Source organism: Lutjanus erythropterus, chromosome 14 (assembly GCF_056507025.1).
Source record: "Lutjanus erythropterus isolate fLutEry1 chromosome 14, fLutEry1.hap2, whole genome shotgun sequence".
Classification (NCBI taxonomy): domain Eukaryota; kingdom Metazoa; phylum Chordata; class Actinopteri; order Lutjaniformes; family Lutjanidae; genus Lutjanus; species Lutjanus erythropterus.
This window is the reverse complement of record NC_139330.1, coordinates 24,877,330-24,903,606: the sequence shown is the minus strand read 5'-3', so window position 1 is coordinate 24,903,606 and position 26,277 is coordinate 24,877,330. Positions and strand designations below refer to the sequence as shown.

Here is a 26,277-nt window from a genome sequence, read left to right as displayed (position 1 = left end):
TCAACTCTATCGAGAGATGTCTGACTGTCTACTGCCTATGTGATTGTTTACAAACTCAACTAGTTAGCTAGCTGCTTCAGCATCATCAACAGGATATTCAGATGCAAGTATGTAGCATGTGAGTCTGCATGAGAACACACATTTAGCCTGAAGCTACAAACACATGCCCTAATAAACTGATTTGGTCACGGCTGATGCTGAAACGAGGAGCAAGACAATGAGTCTATTGGGAATTCCAGACTTGAAGATTTAATGTATATATAAAAAAACATATTTTGACCAAGTTCTGGTCGAGGGTAATAAACATAACTGCTGGCTTGAGGCCAAAGCTGTAAAAACAAGGATGGAAAATAGTTTTCTCCATTTGTGATGAAGTCAACAACATAAACCACCATCTATAGCTAAAGGTTTGTATGCGTGTGCCTGTGCAACGTCATTCTGGCCAAGAAACAGAGCATCTTTGTGAGACTTTAGGTCAACAGGGGGAAAAAAAAAACCCAGTCTCTTACACCCCAAACACTTGAGTAAACTGAATGCTTAACTGGGAAGAACGTTTGCAGAAACATGAGCATAACATATGATATTTCATAGCCTTTTCGAGAGAAAAATACTTGTTAATGCCAGTAATTAAACAAATGTGTTCTCTCAGCATGGCAGAAAGGCAAGGGAGTGAGACAGCCATGTCATCACAAAGGTTCAACTCTAACACTTATTCAGGTTTAATGCTGAAAGGAAAGGACAGTAGCATTTCTTTTGAATGTGCCCATGAGTATCAAAACATTCTCAGGATGTTCTCAACTTAAATCAAACACCTAACACCTAAAACTCCTAAGGCCTGCTGGCCCGTCCCTACATCACCGATTCCCAGAGCCTTCCCAAATAACCTTGCAAAGCTTGGGGCCAGGCCGGCTCACCATGAATGGTGGCCTCTGTTACCCTTAAACAGTCTAAACAGAGCTCCCAGCCTTTATGCCACACCCCAAACCAAAGCAGTGGGGAAGAGAGGACAGACCTGCCCTTATTTCCAACAGTAACGTCTAATGCTTTTTCAAGGATGGGAGCAGAACTTTTTTTTTTTAACTGTATAGCAATGCACATCAGCCTGAAATCAAATAAATTCACATTAAATAACAGCCACTGGAGTTTACGTTTTTATAAAAGTGTTGGGGGAGGGGGTGTATCGTGCCTCCAATCAGTTTTGACATTAAATGACACCAGATGAGATCTTTAAGTCTTTAGGTTTTCATAAACCAAGATAAAGGGATTCACTTAAAAAAGCTTTAAGAAAAGCCAGTAAAAGCACAAAGCATTTAGTTCAGCTGGCTGAGGCTCCATATTACACCCTGCTTAAGAATGCCAAACCAAGGCCACTAAATTAAAAAGAGGCCCAGCATATTTGGACTGACCGCCAGAGAGATGAAACCCTCAGTAGACTGTTGTATAGAAGTGACCAGGCAACCAGAAAAGTTAATTTCCCATTCAAAAAACAGAAATGCAATAATAACTAGCATGAAAATGTATCCTCACTAACAGTTATGAAATGTTCATGTTATGAAATTATCAGGCTTTCTTATATGCACCAATAAAAATGCACATTACATTCATAAAGACAAGCGCACACGTGATTACAGCTGTTCAGCCTTGATCTGTTCACCAGGTTCTGAAATCAAAGTCTGAAGCCTGTCTAGACATTGACCTCCTCCTACACAATCTGCTGTACCAGAACAATAATACAGACTTTGAACACAGACACACACATACACACACACACTCTCCTTATAAATAGCCCAAGAGAGTTCAGAATGAAAACCATTATTACTGAAATTCTTGTCTTGCGCCAATTCACATTTCACAACGTCTGCACAAAGTCAATCTGCACATTTCCCATGTGGAGACACAATACACATACACACATGCTGCTAGGATTACATCTCATATAGAAGTGAAGGAGCAGGGAGGAGGAGTGGAGACGTAGGGTTGGGGGAGGAGAAAGATCCTCCACTGCCAGCCTCTGATGGTTCAAAAAGGTTAATGAATTAGCCATATTTTGAGACCAGAGGGTCCTTTGGCAAGTCAGCAAGAGCTGCAATTCAATAAAGTCTTCCCCTCCTTTTTCCTCTCAGACACTGAATGAATTATAGAGCTTTTCTAGAAGAGACAACACATCTACGGACACCAGTGCATGGGTGTTTAAAAAGGCATCAAATTCAGCTCATGTAGATACATTTTGTTTTTCCCGTCACTCCAACGAAGACTACACGCTGACCATTTGTTCATGACATACAGTGACATCCTTACCTCGAGAGTGATTTCTAATCATTTCTGACCCAAGCTTACTGGGAAAATGTAATTTAAAGTGTTTTAAGTGAGATCAATTTATTGAATCACAGGAAGCAACCAACCATACAAGGCATTCACTCATTCCAAGTCCTCTTTCAAAGTGCTGAGCAGTACAGTAAATACAAAACCTGCTAAGTCCATTAGCCAATGACCTGAATGGTTCTGTCCTCATCCATATGGCTCTGGAAATCTGAAACCGGTTGGTGACAAAGCAACCACAGGAAAAGAAGACCACCTCAAAAACATATCAAAGCCAATTTTCTTCCTCAGTAAGAACTGGTTCCTTTTGACTTGAGAGCAGAAACTTTGCATGTGTGTGAGAAGAAACAGTGTGATATATATGTAAGTAGTTAGACACTGACACATATTCTACTGTTTTGGCTCTGTGCTCTAGCACATTCAATTTTGTGTAATTTTGTCTGAAATACATATTAATATGTCCATTTAAACTGGCAGGTCCATCTCATTAGCAGCTAACTGAGTGACTTTCAGCGGCTTATGTCCATGAAGGGCCATCAAGAGGGCAGACAGGCACGCAGCAAGGACAGCAGGGAACTATAGGGGGATTTTAACATGTAGGTGGTCCCTGTGAGGCAGAGCCTAGAGAAACAAGTGGCCGAACAATAGTATGACCAGGAGGTCAACAGAGGGATGCAGGGACAAACAGAAGATTAACAAAACACCATGGAGGAACAAAAGTGTTATTGTTGGCTTACATTGTCCTCCTAAAACTAAAAAAACTTACACAAATGCTGCAATTCTAATTCTGCATTTCTACAAAATAGATCAGACCTACAAAATAACACCCATTTACTTACATTGTGTTCATCAATGTCTTAAATATATTTTGTGTCATTGCTGTTAATAGTGCAAGAAACCGATATAAGTGGACTGCATCATCATGTTGATCCAACATATGTCATCCAGATGACCCCAGTCAAAGTCCTTAACCATTTCCGTGATCTCATCATCCAAAGATTTCACTGGCCACTACTTAACACGAGCAGCCAGTGACCCGACCACTGACTCCGAGACAGATAATTCTGCTAGCCATTTGAGGCGGCCTAGTGGAGTGGAGCTTTTGTAAGCTTATAACGTCAAAGTCTACACAATAGGCTGATTGTTTAAATAAGATGACCGGGGAGTGATTAACAGGATGTTCAAAACCAGGGCAAACCAGACCTAACAAAGCAATTACCCGAACAGTGACACTATTCACTTAAATTCTGGGATGAATTTAAATATGGACTTCAGAAATGAAACAACTGACTTATAAACAATCTCAATAAAGTAGTTCAGTCTTATTCAAGTTAGAGAAAATTTATTTAGAGCTAAATGTAGGCTTAAAAATGTATTGTTACCCCTTAGTTTCATACTTTGTTTATTTGAATAACACCAAATTACATGATAACTAAGTGCCTTTACACAGGCACAGTCCCTGAGGATATGGGTCACAGTCCTAAATCTGAAGTGTGGGAAATCTTTGTCTCTGTCAGCGCCACTGCTCGACAATGATAACATTCCCAAACCCACTGTACTGTCGCAACAGCATGCTGGGTCACGCTCTATTCCTGGCTATGATAAACACAGTTGAGACACCGTTGCAGCAATGTAGTGAATCATATTCTCTCTGGATTGGTTCAGTTCTCTAAGCTCACAGGTTTCACAATTGGCATAACTGTAACACACAGTTGAGAGCGGTCACTGCATTTAAAAAACGCTGCGTAAGAGCAGACTGATATAAAAAAAAGTAAGCATTTCAAGTAAACCCAAAGAACTGCACAACTGTAACACCAACCTCATATGACTTCACTGACCGGGTCTACCATGTTTGTTTAGATTTGTTAAAATCACATTGTTGTGTGGAATACCAGTAGATATTGTTAATCTTGACACAGACATGGTATGATGTCACAATAATGCGCCGTCTAGGAGATTGCATTGTGCTAATTAATATAGAGACTCATGCTATCAAGCCCAGCCAGGCTTTGGTTTAGTCATTTCACCAGGATTTGCAGAGGGCAGTTCAAACCAAGAATATTGTGCCTACATTTATTCAGATTTATTCATATTTTGTTGTCATCCATTTGCAATGAGCAATGAGAAATTGCTTGAACTGGTAAGCGGAAAAAAATACAACTGTACAAATTTACACTCAGCTATACACAGTGAGATGGATTATAGATAAGGACTACATCTACTATTTGGCATCTAACATCAGATATGGGTTAGAAACCCTTGTCCAAGTTGTCTGACACAGGCAAATCCACCATGTAGTGTGCTGGTATATGTGCATACTGCAAACTTGATGGTCCAGGATGCGTGTGTACAAATATATGAGCACCATATTTTTTTGTATATTAATCATGTATAATTTCCACCAGCATTAACAGCTTTCCACTTGTGTTCAGATTACCAAATATGCACTAAAGCGCTGCGTGTGAGAAGCGCGCGGCTTTTCTGACATCTTGTTATCAATAAACTCCTCTTTCTTCCTTCCTCCATCTTGTACACCCCCACTCTTTTTCCTCCACTATGTCTTCAGCCAATAAGATTAATAGGATGTCTCAACCACTTCCTTTTGGTCAAAGTAATGATGAACTGTGGTAAGAACGACATGTTTTGGGGCCTGATGAGCCGATACTGTGCTAAATTGTAAATACAGACTGAACATGATGTAAGACTTCACTACATGTGGTTTGGTTTGATTCTATCACCTTAACATCTCTCTGACTAAAGCTTCCAAGTCCATCTTGTAGGTATTAATGTAACATTGTGAGCGATGAGGGTTTTTTTTGTAGGTCTGATATCTTTGTAGACTGCCTGAGAAAAATTGTGGCTGATATATCAGATCATCATCCAAGAGGGAAATGCTGCACAAGATCATTTTTGAGATAACAAGAGAAAAGCAAATGAATTGAAAGATTCATCAGAGGTAGCAGCAGAGGCAGATCAGTGGCTTCATGTGTTTCACATTCCCGGCGTCTCTGTATATTTATTGGGCCCTCTTCGACATCTGGATGGGGGTCATAATGCCACATCACACGCAATCACACACATACTCATCTGCAAATAGATCTCTGTTTACACGGCCAAGTCTTCATGTGGCATGTGCTTGTGTGGACACATTCAGTTCTGCGTGAATGCAAGTGAAAGCTGTGCTGTCTGCTTACATTTTTTTCCACTGTAAAAACCCACTATCTGAATGCAGACCACCTCAGCTCAGGCATAAGGGAACATGGGAACAGAGTGTACGGCTGTACAGCGTCACTTTTGCTTGAGCCATGCAGGAACACGTTTATACAAGTTATTCATCATGATTGTGACCCACATCTGTAGATCTACTTTCAAAAGATAACTGCAAAAAATAGCTCTTAACCATCACTTAAACATAGATAGTGTTGAATAACTTTAACTTTTTATTGAGCTAAAGGAGGAGTAAGAGACACCTGACTTTGCAGCTTGTTCAGCGGAAAGAAATCTTACCTGATAGTAGGCCTTAATCTGCCTGATGAGAATAGAAAGGTTCTGGATGCGCAGTGTGGGGTCATTGTTCACTTTCTTGTTGGTCCTCTGCACTGTGGCCTTAGGATTTCTGTGGGGAAAAATGCATATTGTTATTTAATCACCGTTTGTAGCAAACATTAATGTCTGTTGAAATGTAGGCAAACATTTAAAAATAATGTCCCTAAGCACATGTCTCTGGGTTGTTTGAAACATCTGTGTTTCAGTTTGACACTATGTTGCTCTATGTGATGAATGGGTGTGTGTTTGGCTAAAAACATTAGCAGCACAGTGACGGTGGACCCCTGTTCAAGCAGAGCCAATGCCATAGCCATGTTAAAGAAAACACAGACTCATTAAAAGACAGAGCAAACAGAAATGCCACTCCTTAAATCTAGTGTTTCCAGACCAGTGATGTCTCCAGCCTTCAAATCTAATTTTTCGGTGAGTTAAATCCACTTCAAACAGCTTAACGAAGCATTTAAATTTTCAGGCTAAAATGTCAAAAATGCTACAACAGGCCCTCTGTAGTTGACTGTAGTTCAAACTACTGAGAAGATGGAAGTAAACATTCATCTGAGATCAAATATAAGGGGGTGTATTTCGGTAATTCTTTGACCTCTAACCATGATCATCATTTATTTTATTTTATCCGTCTGAATAAAGAGAAGAAGCATCTTCTTAGTGTCTGAAGAATAGAAAGCCTGTGTGTTTATCTCACTGCGAGTTGCCCAAGGGACATTAAAAGAAGCACACACGACGACTGATGTTATCACGGGTGTCAACATGTTTTAGTGAGCCTCATAGACATTCCACAAATTCACACAGCACCACCTTCCCAGCCTCTGTGATCTACAACAACAATCCAAACTACCATTTGCACATATATGGAAATTAAGATACCAAATCTTATTTAATCTCAAACCACATTCAGAAGCAAGATTATTGCTGTAATTAACAGATGAAAAACAGGGATTTTCCTGGCAATTTGTGTATCTCTTTCCATCTCTTTGGAATGCTTGACATGCAAACTATTTTCCAGGTACTTGACCGGTACTAGTCACGCATTTATCAACTAACTACTTTCCCATGTCTTTAAACAATAAACTCAACAAGTCAGGGCTTCTTAACTGCCGCCTTTGACAGCATGTGCAGTGTTGATTAAAAGCTTGTTGGAGTGGCTCGTATACTTTCGAGGTAAAAGTTAACAGTCTAATACTATGTAAGATTTGCAGCCATAATGTGATATCTTCTGGTGCCCTGAGGGAAATTCCTATTTTCTAGTCTCCCCACTTCACAGAACAGAGGTGGTGACAAAGCAGAACCCCTGATATAGTTTCACCAAGTAGCAGCGGGACACTTTGAAAGAGCGGGTGCTTCATACAACACTTGCTTCAAATTTCTGTAAGGCAGTGGGATTTAGTTTTCACACTTGGGTCTCCTTACAATCTACTTTGATTCTTTTCATTTAGCGTCATTGTTCTAGATGGATTTTTTTCCCCTCTGTTACGTCAGGAGCACAGCAACTGGAAAATCAGTGAGTTCAAAAGTAAAAAGAGTGTGTTCTAATTTCTCACCCAGAGTCATTGATGAACTTTAAACTTGTCTGCGTATTCTGCAGTTGAATTACTGTTTTATCTCCCAGGGGTTGATTGCTTAACACTGGCAGCACAGGGGGAAGGCATACTGTGCTTCACTAACCTCGCTAGTTCTTATCTAACCTCCCAGTAGATCCCTGAATAAATATTCTCATTGATTTTGTCATTAAGGCTATTAGATATGATCCCACAAGATAACAGTTGAAAAAAATATTATACTATAAAGGCCTGGTTCTCTCTTTAGTTGAGGTAACTAAATAAAAATAGGCCTTATTCTAACATATTTTACAGAAGAAAAGCAGCACATGCATTTCACTGTATGAGCATCAAAACATTTATTTGTAAAAATTATTAGTAAAGTAATTTTTTCTGGCACACTTGAAGGAGCATGTTTTGACAATTTCATCCTTCGTCTACCATGCACTAAGCCCAAGAGAGAAGAGTAGTAAAATCACACCCATCCTTCCTAAAAAAAAAACTAAGCCTATAATTAATTTATGATACATTTGCCTTGGGATTGTCTGGGAAAACAACACTTCTGATGTACTTGAGATTTTTAGAGCCTTACATCAACAATGTTAGAGAGCAGCTCTCTTTTTCATGATATGCACTTCAGACTTCAAAGCATGAACATTGTATGACCTATATATGAGGGTCAACAGGCCCTGAGTAGGGGGGAGGAGAGCTCTGGCTGCTCGTGAATGTATGCATGCATGTAGCGTGGAGCACATGTGAAGTCATGCATGCGTCTGCATCTGTGCTCTTGCATTCAAGAATAGCACAGCCATGTTTGTGTCTGTATGGGTGAACAGGTCAATAAAGCTTGACTCTAAAATATCACAAAGACAGTTTATCATCTTTTTTTTTTAATCATTTTACTTGTTCCGTTCAAGAGAGGGGGTCAAAGGTGAGGAATTCTTTATCCTCCTCAAGGACATTCAGCCTGGTGGATGCTTGCAGTCACAGGGGACTTCTGATTGAATGGCTAGACCATGCTGGTGCTCCCCAGTTTCTCAATCAAACACACATCTATTTCTCATAAAACCAACCCATGAGAACCTGCTTCATACCAAGAAATATAAATATCCTTAGTCCCCAACTAGACATTGAGAACTGATTCCAATTGCTGTATCCAAGGGAAACAATAAATTTAAATTTTGACTCTGCTTATTGATTCCTACACAAATTTCACTCTGGCTACTTTCAAATTAAAGCCATATCCTTAAAACACCTACCTTCAACAGGACTATAGACATGCGAGCTGAATGCATGCATATCTTCCCATCTTTGGAGTCTAACATTAACATCAGTTAACCCAGTCAACCATTGCTTGACTAGCAGGTAAACAGCACAAGTTGTGTCAGTTTTTAACAATCCCCTCAATTTAGCAAATGCCATGCTACAAAACGCTTTACAATAGTGTGATACTCTCTATCATTACAATAAAATAGCATAGGAAACCCCAAAATATTAAGGGAACCAGAAAACAGACCACAGTTGTTAAGGTTATTTAGCTAACATTGACTTATCTTGGCGTTTCCACTGGCAACATTTGTCCATGGTAATTAGCGTTTCACAGGCTCTCATCAACATTGTTAAGAACCAAATCAATAAGAACTGGAAACAAAATCATCAAAATCTAATGCTGACCTAAAAAAAAATTGCTACCAAGCATCTGTTGTAATTTTTTTGTGCTCACTGGCGTATGCGTTCTTAAAATCTAAAATAATATTTTAATAAAGTACAAAAGGGCAGAATGCTTGTCTCTTAAATCAATCGGCTGCAGTGTAGATGTGTTAATTAGTCTTTTGATCAGCCTCCACCCTGATACACACACCCACACACAATCATGCTAATCAGAAGGACACAGAGCTCTTTTTAATACTGGTCTAAATGAACAGTCATGTGACCTCCCCAACTGCCCCCTCCACACACACTCAGCCCCTTTTGAGGTCCATAGTAGGGGGTCTATTTAACCCGTTAATTAAAAAGCACAGAGGAGGCTGTAATCCTGTCAGGGCGAGGAGGGTGATGCGGTGAATGAGGTGTGTGTGTGTGTCAGAGAGAGAGAGAGAGAGAAAGAAAGAAAAAGAGAGAAAAACAGTAACGAAAGGCTTGTCCATTCACACATTCCATCACCGTCAGAGTCAGCCAAGAACATGGTGGCCACAACAACAGGACCATGACAGCACCACACAATCCAGAACTCATTTCTTTGGCTGCATCTCTGATTCCACACAGACAAGCACGCGACACTACAACCCCCCCTAGGATCAGCAGGCTAATAAATACAGCGACTTAGAACGGCAATGGGGGTCAAATATCCTACTTATCGCCCCCACCTCCCTGTTCCTGCTGATACAGTAACCTTAAGACTTTAAATAGACAAATAGATTAGGGATAGACAGGCAGAAAGCCAGCTAAACAGCCAGCAAGGCAGACTACTAGTGAGACAGCCAGTCAATAAGCCGGTCTGTCGGTGCTGTCGATAGGCACCACAGCCTTATGTAGAGCCTGGGGCCACTGGGCTTTCTCCTCTCATCTCCTGGCTTTGATTGGCTGGTTAAGTTAGGGAGTAGTGTTAACCTATATATGACAGGCTACATTACAGTCAGCATGGGCAGCCAGGCACATGCTCATACACACACACACACATACACACACAAAGTAGGCTAAATGGACATGCACAAAGAGAAAAAGCAGGCTACATTTGGCCACGTGTTTGGCATAGAGCTTATGAGCTGTACTGTCCAAACACAGCAGGGAGTGTGTGTGTGTGTTTGGGTCTCTATTGGCCCTCTTACATATACAGAGCTGGCCTGGCTCAACTTGGTTTGACTAAGCCTGTCAGCCCAGCACGGCGGGGTTTTGCATTTCCATTACAACAGGGTTACCAACTTGAAGGTGGGTGTTTTAACTGAAGATGAGCTTGAGGAGGCTCAAGTCAAGCGGCTGTAAAGTGATGGATACACCATTCATATACGTCTCTGGGATAAACACAATCTTTCCTGAAATTCTTCACAAAAGTCATGGGTTGTCATCGCAGCCTGCTTGGAGGCGGGTCAGGCTGGCTTTGGCCCCACTCTAGAGTAGGTTGATCTCAGGCACAGCTCGGTGTGCTAAAAGTGATAATGGAAATGCAATTCGGCACGGTATGGTTTGGCTCAGCGCGGCCAAAAGTGTCGGTGGAGAAGGCCCATATGTGTGAGACATATACATAGACAGATGCACACAAATCTGGGGAATTAGCACTTATTAGCAGCCATGCTATGGTTAACAGTTCAGGTGCGGTTCAGGATAATTCTGTGGTCTGTTTCTGTAATGCCAGAACAATGGTGACATGATTTGCGATATTAGAGGTATTGATAATTTTGATTCACTATTCTTTTGACTGAAAAACATGTTAAACTAACTATGGTGTGATTTTTTTTCCAGGAATCTGTATCAAATTAAGTTTTTTTTTTTTTTTACGTCTATAGAATCTGATTTGTAGGAAAGCACATCTCTGCCTCATTCATCAGTTTAAAGTTTTTTGCCTTTACCAAATACCGCCCCTCCTGCAATCTGAAAATTGCAGAAAGTCATATTGCGATTTCAATACAGTAGATTAATTGTGAAGTCCTAATTCTAATTCTACTTTGTCACACATTTTGCATTTACCAAAAAAATTGCAGCTTCTGGGATTTTAATATTACACTTAGCCATATTGCAATTTTCAATATTTTGACAAATTGTGTAAGCCTAAATTCAATTCATCCCAAATTAGTGAAGAATTACGTAATATGTCACAATGGTAGCATCCATCTACTTTCAAAATAGGGCAGGAAACACATACTATATTAGCATACCATACAATCCACTGAACCCACAGCTCCAACTATAAGTTTGCAATACTAAGATATTACAAAACATGACTCTTTCATTTTGCGGGTATGTTAATGTTTTACTTTTTGCCATCATGTAATCTCAACACTCAAGATGACTGCATCCTATTCTGTCGCCCCATGGGAACTTTTCCCATGGAAATTGTAGTATATACAGAACAGTGAGGATCTGACCATTGGTATGTGGTTCTTGTCACCCCATTTCCTTGTCTTGGCTTTTCATGAGCCCATTTCTCTCCTGTCTTTGTCTTTCTGTTTCCACAGGGCCTCTTCCCATTCCCCTCCTCTCTAACTGTATCCATAGGGACTGCAGTTAAACTCATTTCTGCAAAGCTGGATGTGATCTGATTCATTGCCTGGTACTGGACTACAAACACTTTGACCATTAAGCATCGAAACAAAATTCAATGTCTTCACAAAATAGGAAAGATTACTTGTAATATAATGGTCCACAAAGGGAACCTAATAAGTTGTTTGCTTCAGTATGACAATATACTGTAGTTTTACTGTACTCGCAGCTGCTCTGAGTTCCTCTTTTTCAACAGAAATGTCACTGATTACTTCTCCTGTGCTGTTAATTCTCAATGTTAAGCTGCTGTTAAAGAAACTCAACACTTACTGCACACTACACAACACTACAGATGTTTCACAGTAAAAGTCTTCCAGGGAACAGAAGGGATTATGCCCCCTGAGCCACCGAAGGCCCTGTAACATGAAACAGATGGAGGAAGTGTTGAGTTTGCATTAGCAGTAAATGGCCACAACAGCAAACTGACACCAAATATCAGGTCTTGACAGAAAAATTAGATCAAGTATAATCAAATATAAGGCAGATGAAATGGGAAATTCCAAATAAAGACCTCTAACAAAACTGCAGTCTTAAATAAAGACCCGTTTCTCTCTTAGCTGAATAAATACAAAATAATACAAAAGAGCTACAAAAACATAAATGGTTAAATGGTTATATCTATGTCATTTTCTGACACACGCTGAACACAGTGCAGCCAAGAAATTCCTACTAATCCTGAGAATAAATCACTTTAAGTACCAGCCACTGTAAATCAGATTGGTTCTGAATTGCTGGGGCTGAGAACCTAAGAGCAAACCTGTGGTCCCTGTGGGGTTTAAAATGTCCTTGGTTGTGGGATTTTGAGTGCCTCACATTAACACAGCCTTGTTAAAGTTTTGTCCTCTCAAGGTCACAGCTGCCGTTTCCTGTCTGACTCGATACACATCCCCTTGCTAGACAGACACAGCGAGCTTGGCATGACACAAAGATGACAGATGAGAGATGCCAGATTAATGTCCGATTCTACACTTTTGATGTGAAAGGTGTGGACCCCACAGTTCAGGCAGCAGCAGCCACAGCAGCAGCTGGAGAGCTGAACAGACTGACACCCCAGCAGCGGCTCTGCCTGCCTCTTCTCTGTAGTCCAGCTGGAATCCCAACTATGTCTGCTGTAACTAGCCCAAGAGAAAGCCAACAAAAGCTTCAACACGCTGCTCAAAGAAAACAGAAGGAAGACAGGGGACAGAGAGCAGAAGGTGTGGCATGGACAGAAATGGAGACTGAGATGAAGAAGAAAAAGACTCCAGCAGGAGGAAGGATGGGAGAAAGAGGGAAAGGGGAAGAGGTACAGTCTCAGTCTCATGTTCAGTGTCCATTAAACTCTTGAATCAGTGGTCACTGAAATGTGAAAAATTAAAATGATTTAAACCATTTTATTGAAAATGCCATATTAAAGAAGGACAACTTGAACATGATTTTTTTTTTCTTTAAAGGCTACTGTGCCTTGTATTTTTTCCCCCCCATAATCACCCAAACCTCTCCAACAGCCCGAGGTAGAAAAGGATGAATGTAGACTGAAATAAAAAAAACTGAAGCAGCACTGACTCATACGTTTCTTTGTATGTGGCCTCTTCCAGATTCTGCCTGTAACAATAAAACGTTGCCAGATGGTTGTCTAACCTCAGAATATTGTGCTACAGTGACAAAGCCGTAAAAAGAATAACACGAGCATAATATAACCTCCATATATTATAGCAATTAAAGAGAATAAAATGATGCATCTACAACAGTCTACAACAAAAGAAAGTAATTTTCAATAGAAGACCAACTGGTTTAAATAAAACATGTTATTCAGCGTTCAACAGAGCTCATTGGTCAATTTCTGCGTCTGCTTATGTACGCATGATGTGTTGAAAAGCCATTTCTGTCATGAAAGGAAGTGATGACAGGCGCAGTGAGGACTACATCCTGTAGCCTTGAGAGAAAAACAGGCTTTCAAATCTGCATTCAGAATTAATAGATTCATATTCACTGACTCATATGTCTCCTTTATGATGAACAACCACTGGCAAGCACCCTCGTCTGTAGAAAAAATATGGAGATGAAATTGCTGGAAGGTGATAGTTACCTTCATATTATTTATACTCTCATTCCCATGTGTGCAGCCAGCCATTCAGACAGATCTCCAGACATGCACAGATCTGTCAGAATACTCGAGCCAGCTGAAACATTAACCTGTACAACATGCTTAGCGGCATTCTTTTTGTAAACCACATGTGTTTTACATCTCAATACAAGCACTTTACTCACCAACAATCACTTTTATGACAAATTTTCAGGGTTAGAGCTGGGTCACACAACAAGAAAGTGCAAATTCAGTGATTAAAAAAGACAACACAACTAATTTCCACAATCAACGTGACAAATGTTATGTAAAAATCAAGTGGGACACATAAAAGTTCCGTTTTTATTCCTGCAAGCGTCAACCTACACTCACATAGCTCTGTCCCAGCGGCCCGTAGAGGACAGACTGACTGGTTCAGCGAACAGGCCAATGAGCCGGCACGGGTCTACAGGATTGGCAGGAAAACAGAGAATTCAACTGGACACTTGTCACTCTGACAAAAATTTAATTGGCCCCCTCTCGCCGAGCGGGAAAACTAATTGGTTTGACAACACTGAGGAGGCAATCTAATTGGCTAGGTAATGTCAGTCACATGAGGGCAGGGGGGAGGGGATGTGGTGCCATCTGGGTGTCAGCAAACCGTTAGATAATCCTAGGGTCTCTCTTCTTCTCCTCTCTGTGCTCTCCCATGCTGTCCCAGTGACAACTGCTGCCAGCCTGTCTGCCATGTCGGCACTAACCACACAGAGACATTCACACAGGAACGCCAAAGCTTAGACTACAACAGCTGACATGACTGTAAAAATGTAAAAAGCTTAAGTTTCTTCAACCAATGTACTGTAAGTGTGTGTCTGGAGAGGGAAAGAGAAAATATTTAAACCATTTTAACCTTTTTTGTACAAACTACTGCACACTAAACTTCATCTAATAATGTGTGTATATCTTTGGAGTGTTATCATCCACTCTGGAAGTATTTTTCTTGGCTTCACAGAACATTATCTTCAGTGGCAGCGTTTTCAGAGCTGAACTCTTAGTGTAAACAGCAGCTACTGGCTGGAAGCTAACACCAGGGGAGTTTTTTCAGCACTTTCAGCACAATCACGAGTAGCGCAACATCAACTTACTCTCACTACAGTTTCTAGCTGTCAGAACTGAGGAGGTGAGGAAAAAACACATGCGTACGTGAGAGCCAGACCGTGTTTGTCGGAGCCCAAGAAATGGAACAAACACAATCCTGGTTAATTATCGCCTACGGTTCTTCAAAGAAGTTCACCTGTGGTTTCTAAGCTACTTTTAATGAAAGTAACAGTGTAAGGGAGAGATGAGAAGAGGGAAGGAGGCATTACTATACACCCACATAATTCTTCCAGTTGACATACAGTTTCAAATGTGAGCAAACTTTGGACAATGCATCACATTTCTGTCTTTTAATACTGAAATAACGACATGATTCTATCTTGAAAGATTATGAACTGATGCAGAAAAGTCAATAATCAGAATAACAATGAAAAAACAATTCCTGAAATTATTATTGCCTGTAACAATTTTTAAGACCAGGCTGTATGTTTTTAAAGGCTGAATAAACTGGATGATGAAACATAACAGATGTGAACAGGGTTCTATGAGGGAAAACTAAACTAATTATGGATTATTTCGAATATAAAATCATTATAAATACACCGTTTAAAAGTAGCAAGTACTCACACAGTGAGAAAAAAATAAATCATATATAGAAATGAAAAATCAAGATGCATCAATAATCATTTCATAATTTCATCATAGTGCTCGATATCAAATCGAATCATGAGGTGCAAAGAGATTCCCACCCATAGAATTGACAAATGTTAAGTCATTGATCGGTACCATCATCCAAAACTCCCTGCCAAGTTTAGATGCATGGGCTGTAACAAAGATATTAGCTTATGATACAGTCTATTTTAGGTAGCTGAGCCTACTGGAGGTGACCACTAAGAGCCGGTAAAGTGGGAGAGGCAGACAAAGAGCTGTCTCACCAACATAACATCTGACCAATACTGTAGGCCTTCTGTGTGGGAGGGTGGCTGGGCAAGACGACTACCGACAGCTGCCTCCAGTCCAAAACAAAATGAACAGAAAAAAAACCCTCAGATACACATACTCCCACATAGACACAGAAGCCCTGCAGAAAAGCATACACACACAAATGTATAAACACACAGAGCTAACTGTGACTGGCAATCCCCAACATCCTGTCAGGCAATCACTAAGCCAGTCACAGTTCATTTCAGCTCTGTGCTGGCTGTTCCCTACAGGAGTACTCAACAAACCACAGAAAATTCACGTTCAGCTCATTCCAATTGCTTGCAGATAAAATTCTACTGAGTACCTGATCAAATATCTCAGTATTAATATGTAGAGCTGAGGAGTTGCCATGTGGATTGGCAAACCAGGGCTGGAATTGGTCTTTTCTTTGCACATCTTCCCTGTCATGTTTAAGGTTTTTTGGTAAATCATTTTCCATCTCACTCATTCCTCCAACCCTTCCCCCTCATATCCTTTCCGGTTGCTTTCCACTATACAGTGTCCCAGAGGAGAAAATGCTCTAAAAATACTGCTGACTTCTTCACTGTTTTATGTGGAAGAGGAAAGATGTCCTTGTCCTACTGAACCTGCAAAGGCCTCCTTAAACACCTTTCTGTATTGAAGGATTCCTCCGAGAATGTGTATACAGCCTGGAGGAAGTCGGAGGAGGAAAAACAAGCATGTGAAAGAGAGGAGGAAGAGACAGTTGAAACGTGAAGGGAGGCGGCTTAGGGGAGTGATGCAGCCAAGGTGCAGGAGGTCGAGGACACTGGACAAGGACAGAGCAGGACGAAGAAGACACCAACCGGAGACTGGAAAGAGCCAGCCAGGGTTAATCAGCTCTTCATGCAACACATCTACAGCTTAACCCTTCTAAAAACAATTCACACGCAGCACTGAGGTATACTCTACCAAGACAATTCTGTCAGTCAACCACTGAATAAGACAGATACTGAAGCGAGGTAATACTAGAAGTTGCAATAGGAAACTGGAACACATTATAATCTCTTGTGAAGTGAAAATCAATTCCACTGGGAGCAAGCTGGGTCGAACGTGTCTTTGACAGGCAAACAGGAGGAGCAAATGCTGACAGTGTGAAGTGTGGCATTAGCGGAAAAGATGAAAAATTGTGCAGCTAGGGGGAAGTATCAGCCTTAAGCCAGACAAAGGAATGGGAAGCTGTCTTCTGTCATGCTATTTGCTAGGGAGTGACAGCTAATGCATCATCTTCTCCAGCGTCCACCTTCCAAAACATCTACTTCCCCTTTAATTGAATAAAAACAAACAAGTGTGCGTCTGTGCTGGCCTGCTACTTTTAAGAAGGATCTGCATTGCTGTGTAATCTGCATCTAGATTCTGCACTGCTACCAGTCTTACTCTACTTAAGGCTACTATTCCTAGTTTAATCTACAGCACAGCAGGAAACGTGAGTGCAGCAGCTTCCAGGGGCGGGGTGTCTTCCAGCCTGCTGCAGATGACAGTCTAGGGTGACTGAATAAACAGAGCAACTGGAAGTTGTGGGGCTGATTTTGTTCCTCCTTACACCAAGGGATCATAACAATAACTGTCTGCAAAGATATCTGACAGTATGACCCATTGTTGCCCCCAATACAAGGTCCCTTTGTGCTTAGCCTACATTCACTCCAGCAGACAATCTCAAGTGCTGGACAGAGACTGGAGAACAAACTAGGGCCGCAGCTAATGATTATTTTCATCAGCAACTGATCTTTCGATAGTTTTCTCAATTAATCGATTAGCTGTTTGGTCCATAAAATGTCAGGGAATCAGTAATGAATATTTTTCACTATTTTCTAAGGTAACATTCTCATCCTCAAATGTCTTGTTTTGTCCACAATCCAAAGATATTTAGTTTAGAACTGCAATGATTAATGGATTATTTATCAATTATTTATTGCCAACTATTTTAAAAATTGCTTATCAGTCTGAGTCATATTTTTAAGTTAAAATTCTGTGATTCCAGCTTCTTAACTGTGAATGCTTTCTGGTTTCTTTACATCCTAGTGACAGTAAATTCAATATCTGAGGACCTCATGTTGGGTTTTGGGAAACACAGTTTGACATTTTTAACCATTTTCTGACATTTTATAGACCAAAGAACTTTAATCGATTAATTTAGAAACTAATCAACAGATTAATGGACAATTAAAATAATCATTAGTTGCAACCCTGATTCAGTTTACTGCCATAGAAAACACAGACAATATTCACATTTCAAAAGCTGAAATGAGAGAATTTATCCTTTTTCTTAAAAGAAATCACTCAGCATTTCAGTTGGTTAGAAAATAGTTGACAGCTAATCAGTTAATAGACCAATCATTGCAGCTCTAATACTTTCTTATCCAACTAGTCCAAGTCTCTACTAAATTATGATTTTGAGGCATAGCCTACATACATCTATTATCATGGTGCGTTTAAGGTCCCAAGCAGAGGTCTGCACGCTCTCATTTGACCAATCCTGTTACAACAGTGTGGTGCAGGAGACAGATGCACTGGACTGATACATGTCTGAAATCTGCGTCAGATTACTTACATCTCAAGCATGATCTCGTTGAGGTAAATCCCATCCACTAATTCAACATATTCCGATAATTTGGTGCCATCGGTCACTGTCGGCTGCCCGACGGTCTTCACCTGAAAATAAATGGGACAATGCAAATAGGTGTTAAAATAATCAATAAACAGTTAAAAGAAATGCCTTCGCAGGGCAGAGGTGTTTAATTAGTGAGCTTAATACCCATTTGAATGGTTAATTAGGGATCTTACCCAGCAGACCAGAGGCGTGAGCATAAACTGCTCCAGCAAAGGGGTGAAAACCTCGTTTTCCATATTTTCCAGGGCAACTGGCGCCGTATAATTCAGCAGATATGGAAAAAAATGTGCACTCCCCGGGAGAAAGATGTGTTTGTTTAAGCTCCACTCATGTAGTTGATTCAATTAAAACGACGCTCATTTTGGCTAAACGGCCACTGAAACACGTCCGGGGTTTCTTGGAGATTAATTGGGTAGGAAAAAAAGAAAAAACGTTAATCCACAGTCTTGTCGACACGACCCAGCTGTTTCAGATGCCAGCGACTGGGTTTGGCTGCCTCATGGTGAGGAAAATGAATCACATTTTTTGTTTAAACAAAAAAAAAAAAAACCTTTGTTTCAGGTTTTCTCTCTTTTTGGCGTCCACTGTTTTAGCTGGCTCTCTACAGAGGCGAGTGAAGAAAGACTACAGGAGACCTGTGCCAGGTATGGCTTTAAAAAACGGACCGTTGCTGGCAAAAGATCACAGGACGATAAATGGAAATATCCCTCCGAGACGATGAAATTAAAAATAATATCCAGTGCGCAAACAATCCAGAGGTTTATGGTCCTGGTTTTAAAATGATCGGTTTACTCCTGGTATTATTTATGGAGTAATTTCTGACCGGGTTCCTTATCTTTCTCTGACTGCCTCCGTTCAAATGCAGCAGCATACTAATGAACAGAGGGAGCTGAGAGGATGACTGGAGGACACTTAGTACCGCCTCCCTCCCTGTCTGTCTCTCCTGTGCATCTCCCTCCGCCTCCTGCGCTCTAAAAGAAAAATAGGGCATTGATCAAAGTATCCTTTTCTATTTAGTTTTCCTTCCAAGGCCTCAGTGTTGATAACTGTTCCTAGAAAACATCTTCGCCATCTAGGTTGGTGCAATTAAATTGTTTGTAGGAAAGAGGCAGAGATTTTTAGAGTGGTGCAGATAGAAATGGGATGGGAATAAGTTTGGTTGCAGCTCCAGTACTGTCATTTATATGCTATGGCTATGGAAACATTTTTTGTCTTATTTTATTCCTTGGCAAGAGGAATATTGGGGATCCATGCATATCTTTTGTCTGCATTTACAGCATCCAGCACATAAGAGACACAAGGCCAGTAGGCTACTGACACCTGGTGGGTAATGTACAAAGAGACTACTGTAAATGTACAGTAAAGGATTAGTATTTGAGCTCTATCCAAATATATAGAGGAGGTTTAAAAAGTCAGTGTCCAATAAAATAAATTTTTCTCATCAAAGTGACTTAAATGTAAAGTGTGTAAAATTATGACTTACTTATCATATGAAAATAATCATTTGCAGCTCTGGTGTCATTGTAACTATGCCAAGATACCAAAAATATACAATCTAAATAAAAGCCAAGATTAAAGTTGTTGACTGAAATAAATATATAAAATCAAAGCCAGCAACCAGTTAATTTTAGTATACAGCATTTCTTTTAGCTGTATCAGCAGTAAGGTAATGAGTGAATGGTGAGTTTAGACTCACGGTCATTCACTGTAGACGTGGGAGACACCTAATCAACAGTTGATGAATGGCTCTGTGGGTGTGAATAGGTAGCGGAGACTGCGTGGCCAAATAGCCAATTAAAATTTAATCATTGATTTGGGAACTGGAGGCCTGGGTCACCTCTCAGGATGAATGGATTATTGTGTGTTTTCCTAAAACTTTTAATAAGCACATTTCAGCAGCAGCAGAGGTTCTCATTTGCATTTAGAATAACGGTTGCTCTGGTTGGGGTTTCAGCTTGAGGGTATACTGTATAAGATCCTGACTAGACCTGTTGTGTCTTGTTTTCTGTGGAACGTGTTTGGCTGGAGGGATATAAGCTCAGTGAGTGCACATCAGGAGTTTACATGAGGTGCAGCTTCTTGAAAATCTAACAAAAAAATCCTAACAGAAACTACCAAAATATGAAAAAAAAAGAGATTTTTATTTTTTTATTTGTCACTTGCACTCATGTCAACATCTTCATCTATACATTAAATATTTTGGGGTAGGATCTGACATATTTACACTGCGAAAGTACCATTTGGAGATTTTCTTCAAACTGTGCAACAAGTCTACACAGACGCATTTATAAAGAAAGTCGTGCTTCAACAATGGGATTCTCAGTGGAGTGCAAAACCCAACATATAGCACATCTCAAGGCTTCAAAATACTTATAAGTAAAATGTGAGTATTTGTCCCCCTTGACTTGAAGACTTGAGATATGCTACCTTTTCCATTTTCTGGAATAAAAGATAATTGTTTTTGCAGAAATAATCATCATTACATTTCTGGATATAATGAGAAAGTGTCAAATAATATAGTTGGAACAGTCTGGTAAGTTCAGAAAAATGCATCACTTTACTGGAATGCAGCCTTTAATACCAGGAAAAAAATAACACTTATGCCATATCACAATGAGACGATTCTAGTCTCAGATCATCATGTTGATATAATATCGATATTATCTTTCTAAAGTTACCTAGCATTATACATTAACCACCGTACACCACTGATCATACCAGACCAAATGAGGCTGTTGCAGTAAAAGTGTATTGAGGAATTTTGAGGAAGTGAAGACACAGCATCCATCATTATTTATGTCAATGATTTGGACAAAACTGTTTAACCTTCGTAACTCAGCTAATCCACTTCAACAGGACCATGCAGGTGTGGTCAGATGTGATTGACAGTAGTCTGGCAAAATAACATCTGTCATCACATTTTGAATCAAATGTGGCTCAATCTGGATTGGTAGAGAAGCATAAACATGACATCACTTTTTTTTTCCCCATCTGAGTCCCGCCCACTTTAAAACGGTTGAGTTTATGTTGTACCCTGTTGCTCAGAGTAAGAAGCAGATTGCAAAAATGGCTTTTACCTTTTACACTTTGTTCTCCAATCATACCTCTGCCAATTGTTCCCCACAATGATTCAATTCCCTCCCTGGAAATCAATAGAGTTTATCTACGCTTAATGATGCAAAAATAAAAGGGGGAATTTGCTTCAGAATCTACTTAAATCAAATATAGACCTCTTCTGAGGCAACCCACACATGTCTCTGCTAACTCTATCACCTCAACAGACGATTAAACACCGACACAGATAATGAAAACCTTTCATGGCTCGTGTAGCGCCTGCTTATCCACACTGCAGCCCCAACACCATTATGCTCTGCTCAATTACTGAGGATTAGATGGATATTTTGTATAGCTTGGTGTGTTTGTGTAAACTTGTTAGCGTTTGTTTGCATTAGCGTGGGATTCATTAACCTTGCATTGAACGGGGAGCTCCTGCCTGTTTCATCAGCATCTATTATTCATGATGCTTTTAAGAAGTTTGGTCACAAAGCGGCATCCAACTCCACCTAATGACTCAGTGATTGCACAGACCCACAGCAGCATTCCTCACACACACTCAGCACCGAAACTACCCAGTGGAAACCCACCCGACCGCCTCTTTTGGCTTAAACTCTGCAGAAGCAGTGTACACATGGAAATGTGTCTTCTAGTTGGTATTAATCTAACCCAGGGATGAAAAAATCCACAGACCATGAAGCAGCTCTGAAATCCACAACAGGAAAAATAAACTCTCTCTGAACAACTCCATGACCTCGCAGGGCCACTCTCGGATAAAATTCTCTCTTTGTCTTCTGTAGATGACTGCTGTATCCTGTTAGTTATTTCACAGGAATTTACAAGTCACCACAAACATTTTGATTTGGAGCTGTGCTGAATCTCATGTGGGCTTGAATGCATGGTGCACTGACTAATACTGGACAGAACTGCTGGAGTAACTACCATTTCCTATTTCTTCAGTAGCATGTAACACTCATTTCCCAAAGGCTGGGTCGTGACCCACAAGTGGGTCAAAGGAGAAATAAATAAAAGACTATGAGAAAATTCTGCAAATTTAAGATATATATCTGCAGCACACCTTTTATAAAGTATTTGCAATATGTATATTGATTTACTGATGAGAGGAAGTATGGTCTCATTTATGAAGTATGGAAAAATGTCCTATATTTTTTTCTCAGTGAGAGGAAATAAAAACAATGAGATGGCCTGTTAGCTCAGCCTGAAAGCATTCTCATTTATAAAATATTTATCATTTGTAGAATATATATTTTCAATAACACATAAAGATAATATAAGATGATGTGGAAAAGGAATTAAAATGGTCAGGAACGTAGATTCATGATCAAATTACCTTTCCAAGATTCATGAGGACAGGTCATGATGGTTGGTCATTTTTAAAAAGTGGGTCCCCAGAAAAACAGTTTGGGAAACACTGACCTGTACTGACTACCTCTAATAAGGTATTCTGACAAATACAACAAGTAGATAAACATTGTAGTATAGGCTTTTGTTGATGATGAATTCCGATGTCCACCAGGCAACCCAGAGAGAACAATAAAAATAATGTAATCCTGTAATAATGTCATCACCAACCTTTTGATTAGTAATTGAAATTTAATTGCATATTTTTTTCTCAGTAACTGTGATGGATTACATTGATCATGATTTCATTACATGTGACTAGCTAAATGTAAGTAACTATATATTGCTTGTAGTTTCCTGTTAGAGATTTGTGTAAAAGTTGCCATAATTATATGTGAATTCTTGTGTTATGGCTAGAAATGTGTTTTGTGAGGTTATGTGACCTTTGACAAGAGACAATCACTCACGTTTTGAGATATCATGTTGACAAGAATGGGATGACCCAAAAACATAATGCCTCTGGACATGTCTGTCCCTGGCATGGAGCCAGGAAATAAGTTTTTTCAGGATTTTTTCAAAAACTGTGATTCACAGAGGTCCTTGAACATACAGTCATGGATGTGCACAGAAAACTCACAAGCGATCACAATCACATGATCGCCTCCAGGCTTGTGTCTGACATAGATAATAATAATAAATCCTCATACAATAGGCCACATGCACAAGTCAAACCCAAGCAGCATATTCTAAGTAAAAGCACCTATGGTTAACAAATGACTGACATTCTGTTGAATGAAGTTCTGTCCTCTGTTTCTGATCAAGCTTGACAAACTGACCATAATCATTAGGAATCACACTCATTATTTTTCATGATACACGCAACTGTAAACTGTTCAGTAGTTGTAGAGATATCTTGCTTTGGACCACATATTACCATCCTTATGCAAGCCAGTTGCAACGTCAAACGCTGGGTGGCTAAAAAATGACAGTACAGGTGGAATCGATGGTGCCAAACTTGCCACAACCATATACTTCTAGTGGGTTTTGGGTGATGAAGTCAAGTCTATGCATTGTTTTGTGGCATTGTGTTGTTTTTTTGTTTGACTTTACTTTAATAAATACACTATTAGAACACACTTCTTGGTGGACTGATGATCATGTGGTCAACTGAAATATTTTGAAATATGTTGAACCTGTGATTAGTTGCCCTCAACACCCAGGGTTGTGTACAAACATATATATCAGACACATGACAATAATAACTTATCCTCAAGGAAGCAACAGCACAAAAAATGCACCATATACATAGATCATCAAACATTACCTCTGCTCTGCCATTATAGATGGACAAAATAATTGAAAGGTTTGACCTCTGTCTTCACAATAAAGGTCACTCTGACCATCGTCTCTGTCTCTCTTTGTCTCCATCCTTTAGTGCTGCTATGGGAAATCAATGCCTAACATTCAAATCTCCAGTTCAAATGATTGAGACGCCTGTGGCAAAGCCTAATTGCATAACATTACAGGGTAATAAAGATGTGTCCTTTCCCAACCTTTTGCATCCTGTAGATCTGCTATAACATGCTGATGCACCCTTTTACTCAGAGAGATTAAACCAATGTTTTATGACATTATATGACAGTTATTTCATCATGATAGCAATGTAATTCTCTACCCCCACCTCAAATACCAAGCTGTGGGCGAGCTTAAAAAGTGTAAAGACTTTCAACTACCAGCACAATGATGAAGACTCATTTATTAAGAATATTTTACAAACTCAACATGTTTTGATTATAGATTTTGATATTTTGCACATCATGTGTTTGTCATGGTCTTATCACAGTCTGAGGTTCTCAAGGTTTGAGACCAAAAAGTAATCAGCTCTTTGCAGTCCAGGCCTCAAGGCTTTAAATCACTGTGTCTTCCCTTCCATCTGAGAGGATTTTTAGACCAACAACACTTTAAGGGGACAATATTTAGGAATGCAGGGGTTGGAGTTGTAATGATACTAATGTTAGTCAGTCTGTATGTTTCATGAAATTCTTAATTGTAAGACAAAAATCAAATAGATTTTTGTTATAGCCATGGGTTGTTTTATTGATGCTGTGAAGATTATTCTCCCTGCTGCCCTCTTCATATTTTAAACATTGGAGTTCACTTTGGTATCTGCTAACTGCACCCAGTAAGTGTTGTTTATTGTGCATGAATCATTCAGGCTTAGACACTCAATAATCTATCCATTTTTTAATCTGCATCCAATCATTTGACAGATCCCGTGAGGTTAATTTATTATGGGAGCTTTCAACCTTCATTTAACTGTATGTGAACATTGTAACTGATGAACCTTAATAGATGCATAATAGTGTCTGCATACCTATTATTTCATCTACCATAAGGGAAATGTCAGTTCTAGGTCAGATACAGTAGAATAAAGCATTTTCCCTGCTATAATTCTGCTCTACTTCATTCTGAGAAAGTGGAACCTTATTATGTGGAACTTTGCCATGTGCCATAATCTAATTACCACGCTTGTGACAAAGGAAATCATTCCTTGCCCACTCAAGTCACTTTGAGCTGTCTAAACGGCGGTTCCCTCAAGCTTATGCATGTCCGTAATATTTAGAGTAGGGTGGATCCGATTACTGGCTTTTCAGTGACAGATGGGAGAAAAGTCTTTCAACCACAGAAAAGGATGAATCCAGATAATTTCAGTGTCACTGTAGTTGATAATTTGGAAACGGCAATTCTGCAAGGAAAGTTATAAAAAATAGTTAACAAAAATATGTCACAGGTTTCCACACAAAAAACATGTTCAATGAAGCTTTCACTGAATATTTAGAGTGATATATAATCTCTCTTTAAACACAGAGACATGCACGTCTGCCTGCCAAGGACCCAGAAAAACCTCAGTTAGCACCCCTGTGGAAAATCCTGTGAAATCTGCATGTGTGTGTTCATGTGTGTGTAACAGAGATCAGTGCAGCACTTGTGCAGGCTGTCCTGTTGTCACCTCCTGAAACACTGCAGCACGAAAATCAGAAAAGCACTTAAACCTCTTGAGTTCTGAAGTAACTGAGGCACACACATGCAGACACACACACAGTAAGACCAAAGCTGAATCTACCTTTGACATCATTCCTAAATCTGAGTAAAAACAATAACAAAGAACAAAAATGTCTGCGTTCTTACACCTCATACATGGTCATCGCTTTGAAATAGGCCCATATATGCCAATTTAATCGCAACAATCACATAAATTAATGTTTGCTTGGAAAAGCTCCCAAATGAAGATATTTTAACTCAAACGGATTATTATGGCACATTAGTCTTTAGTCTATAAGCTTTAGAAATAAGTTAAAAATAAAAAAATAGTATTTTATTTCCAAATCTTTAGACATTTATTCAAATGTCTTTTGTCATCACTTAGCCTGACATGTGGCCAGATCATG

At 39.7% G+C, this 26,277-nt stretch overlaps 1 protein-coding gene across 4 annotated transcripts in view; it reads right to left on the bottom strand.

Annotated features, from left to right (window-relative positions):
• ccdc88ab (coiled-coil and HOOK domain protein 88ab) overlaps positions 1 to 19,296 on the bottom strand; it is a 73,286-nt gene extending 53,990 nt beyond the window's left edge. For all 4 annotated transcript variants that reach the window (XM_084735243.1, XM_084735246.1, XM_084735245.1 and 1 more), the window contains exons 1-3: positions 18,586 to 19,296; positions 18,353 to 18,453; positions 5,827 to 5,935 (exon numbers count right to left, since the gene is read on the bottom strand). In XM_084735243.1, coding sequence (XP_084591369.1) covers positions 5,827 to 5,935; positions 18,353 to 18,453; positions 18,586 to 18,648 — 273 coding nt within the window. In that variant the 5' untranslated portion in view covers positions 18,649 to 19,296. The remainder of the gene's footprint in view (positions 1 to 5,826; positions 5,936 to 18,352; positions 18,454 to 18,585) is intronic.
• Between the last annotated feature and the right edge of the window lie 6,981 nt (positions 19,297 to 26,277).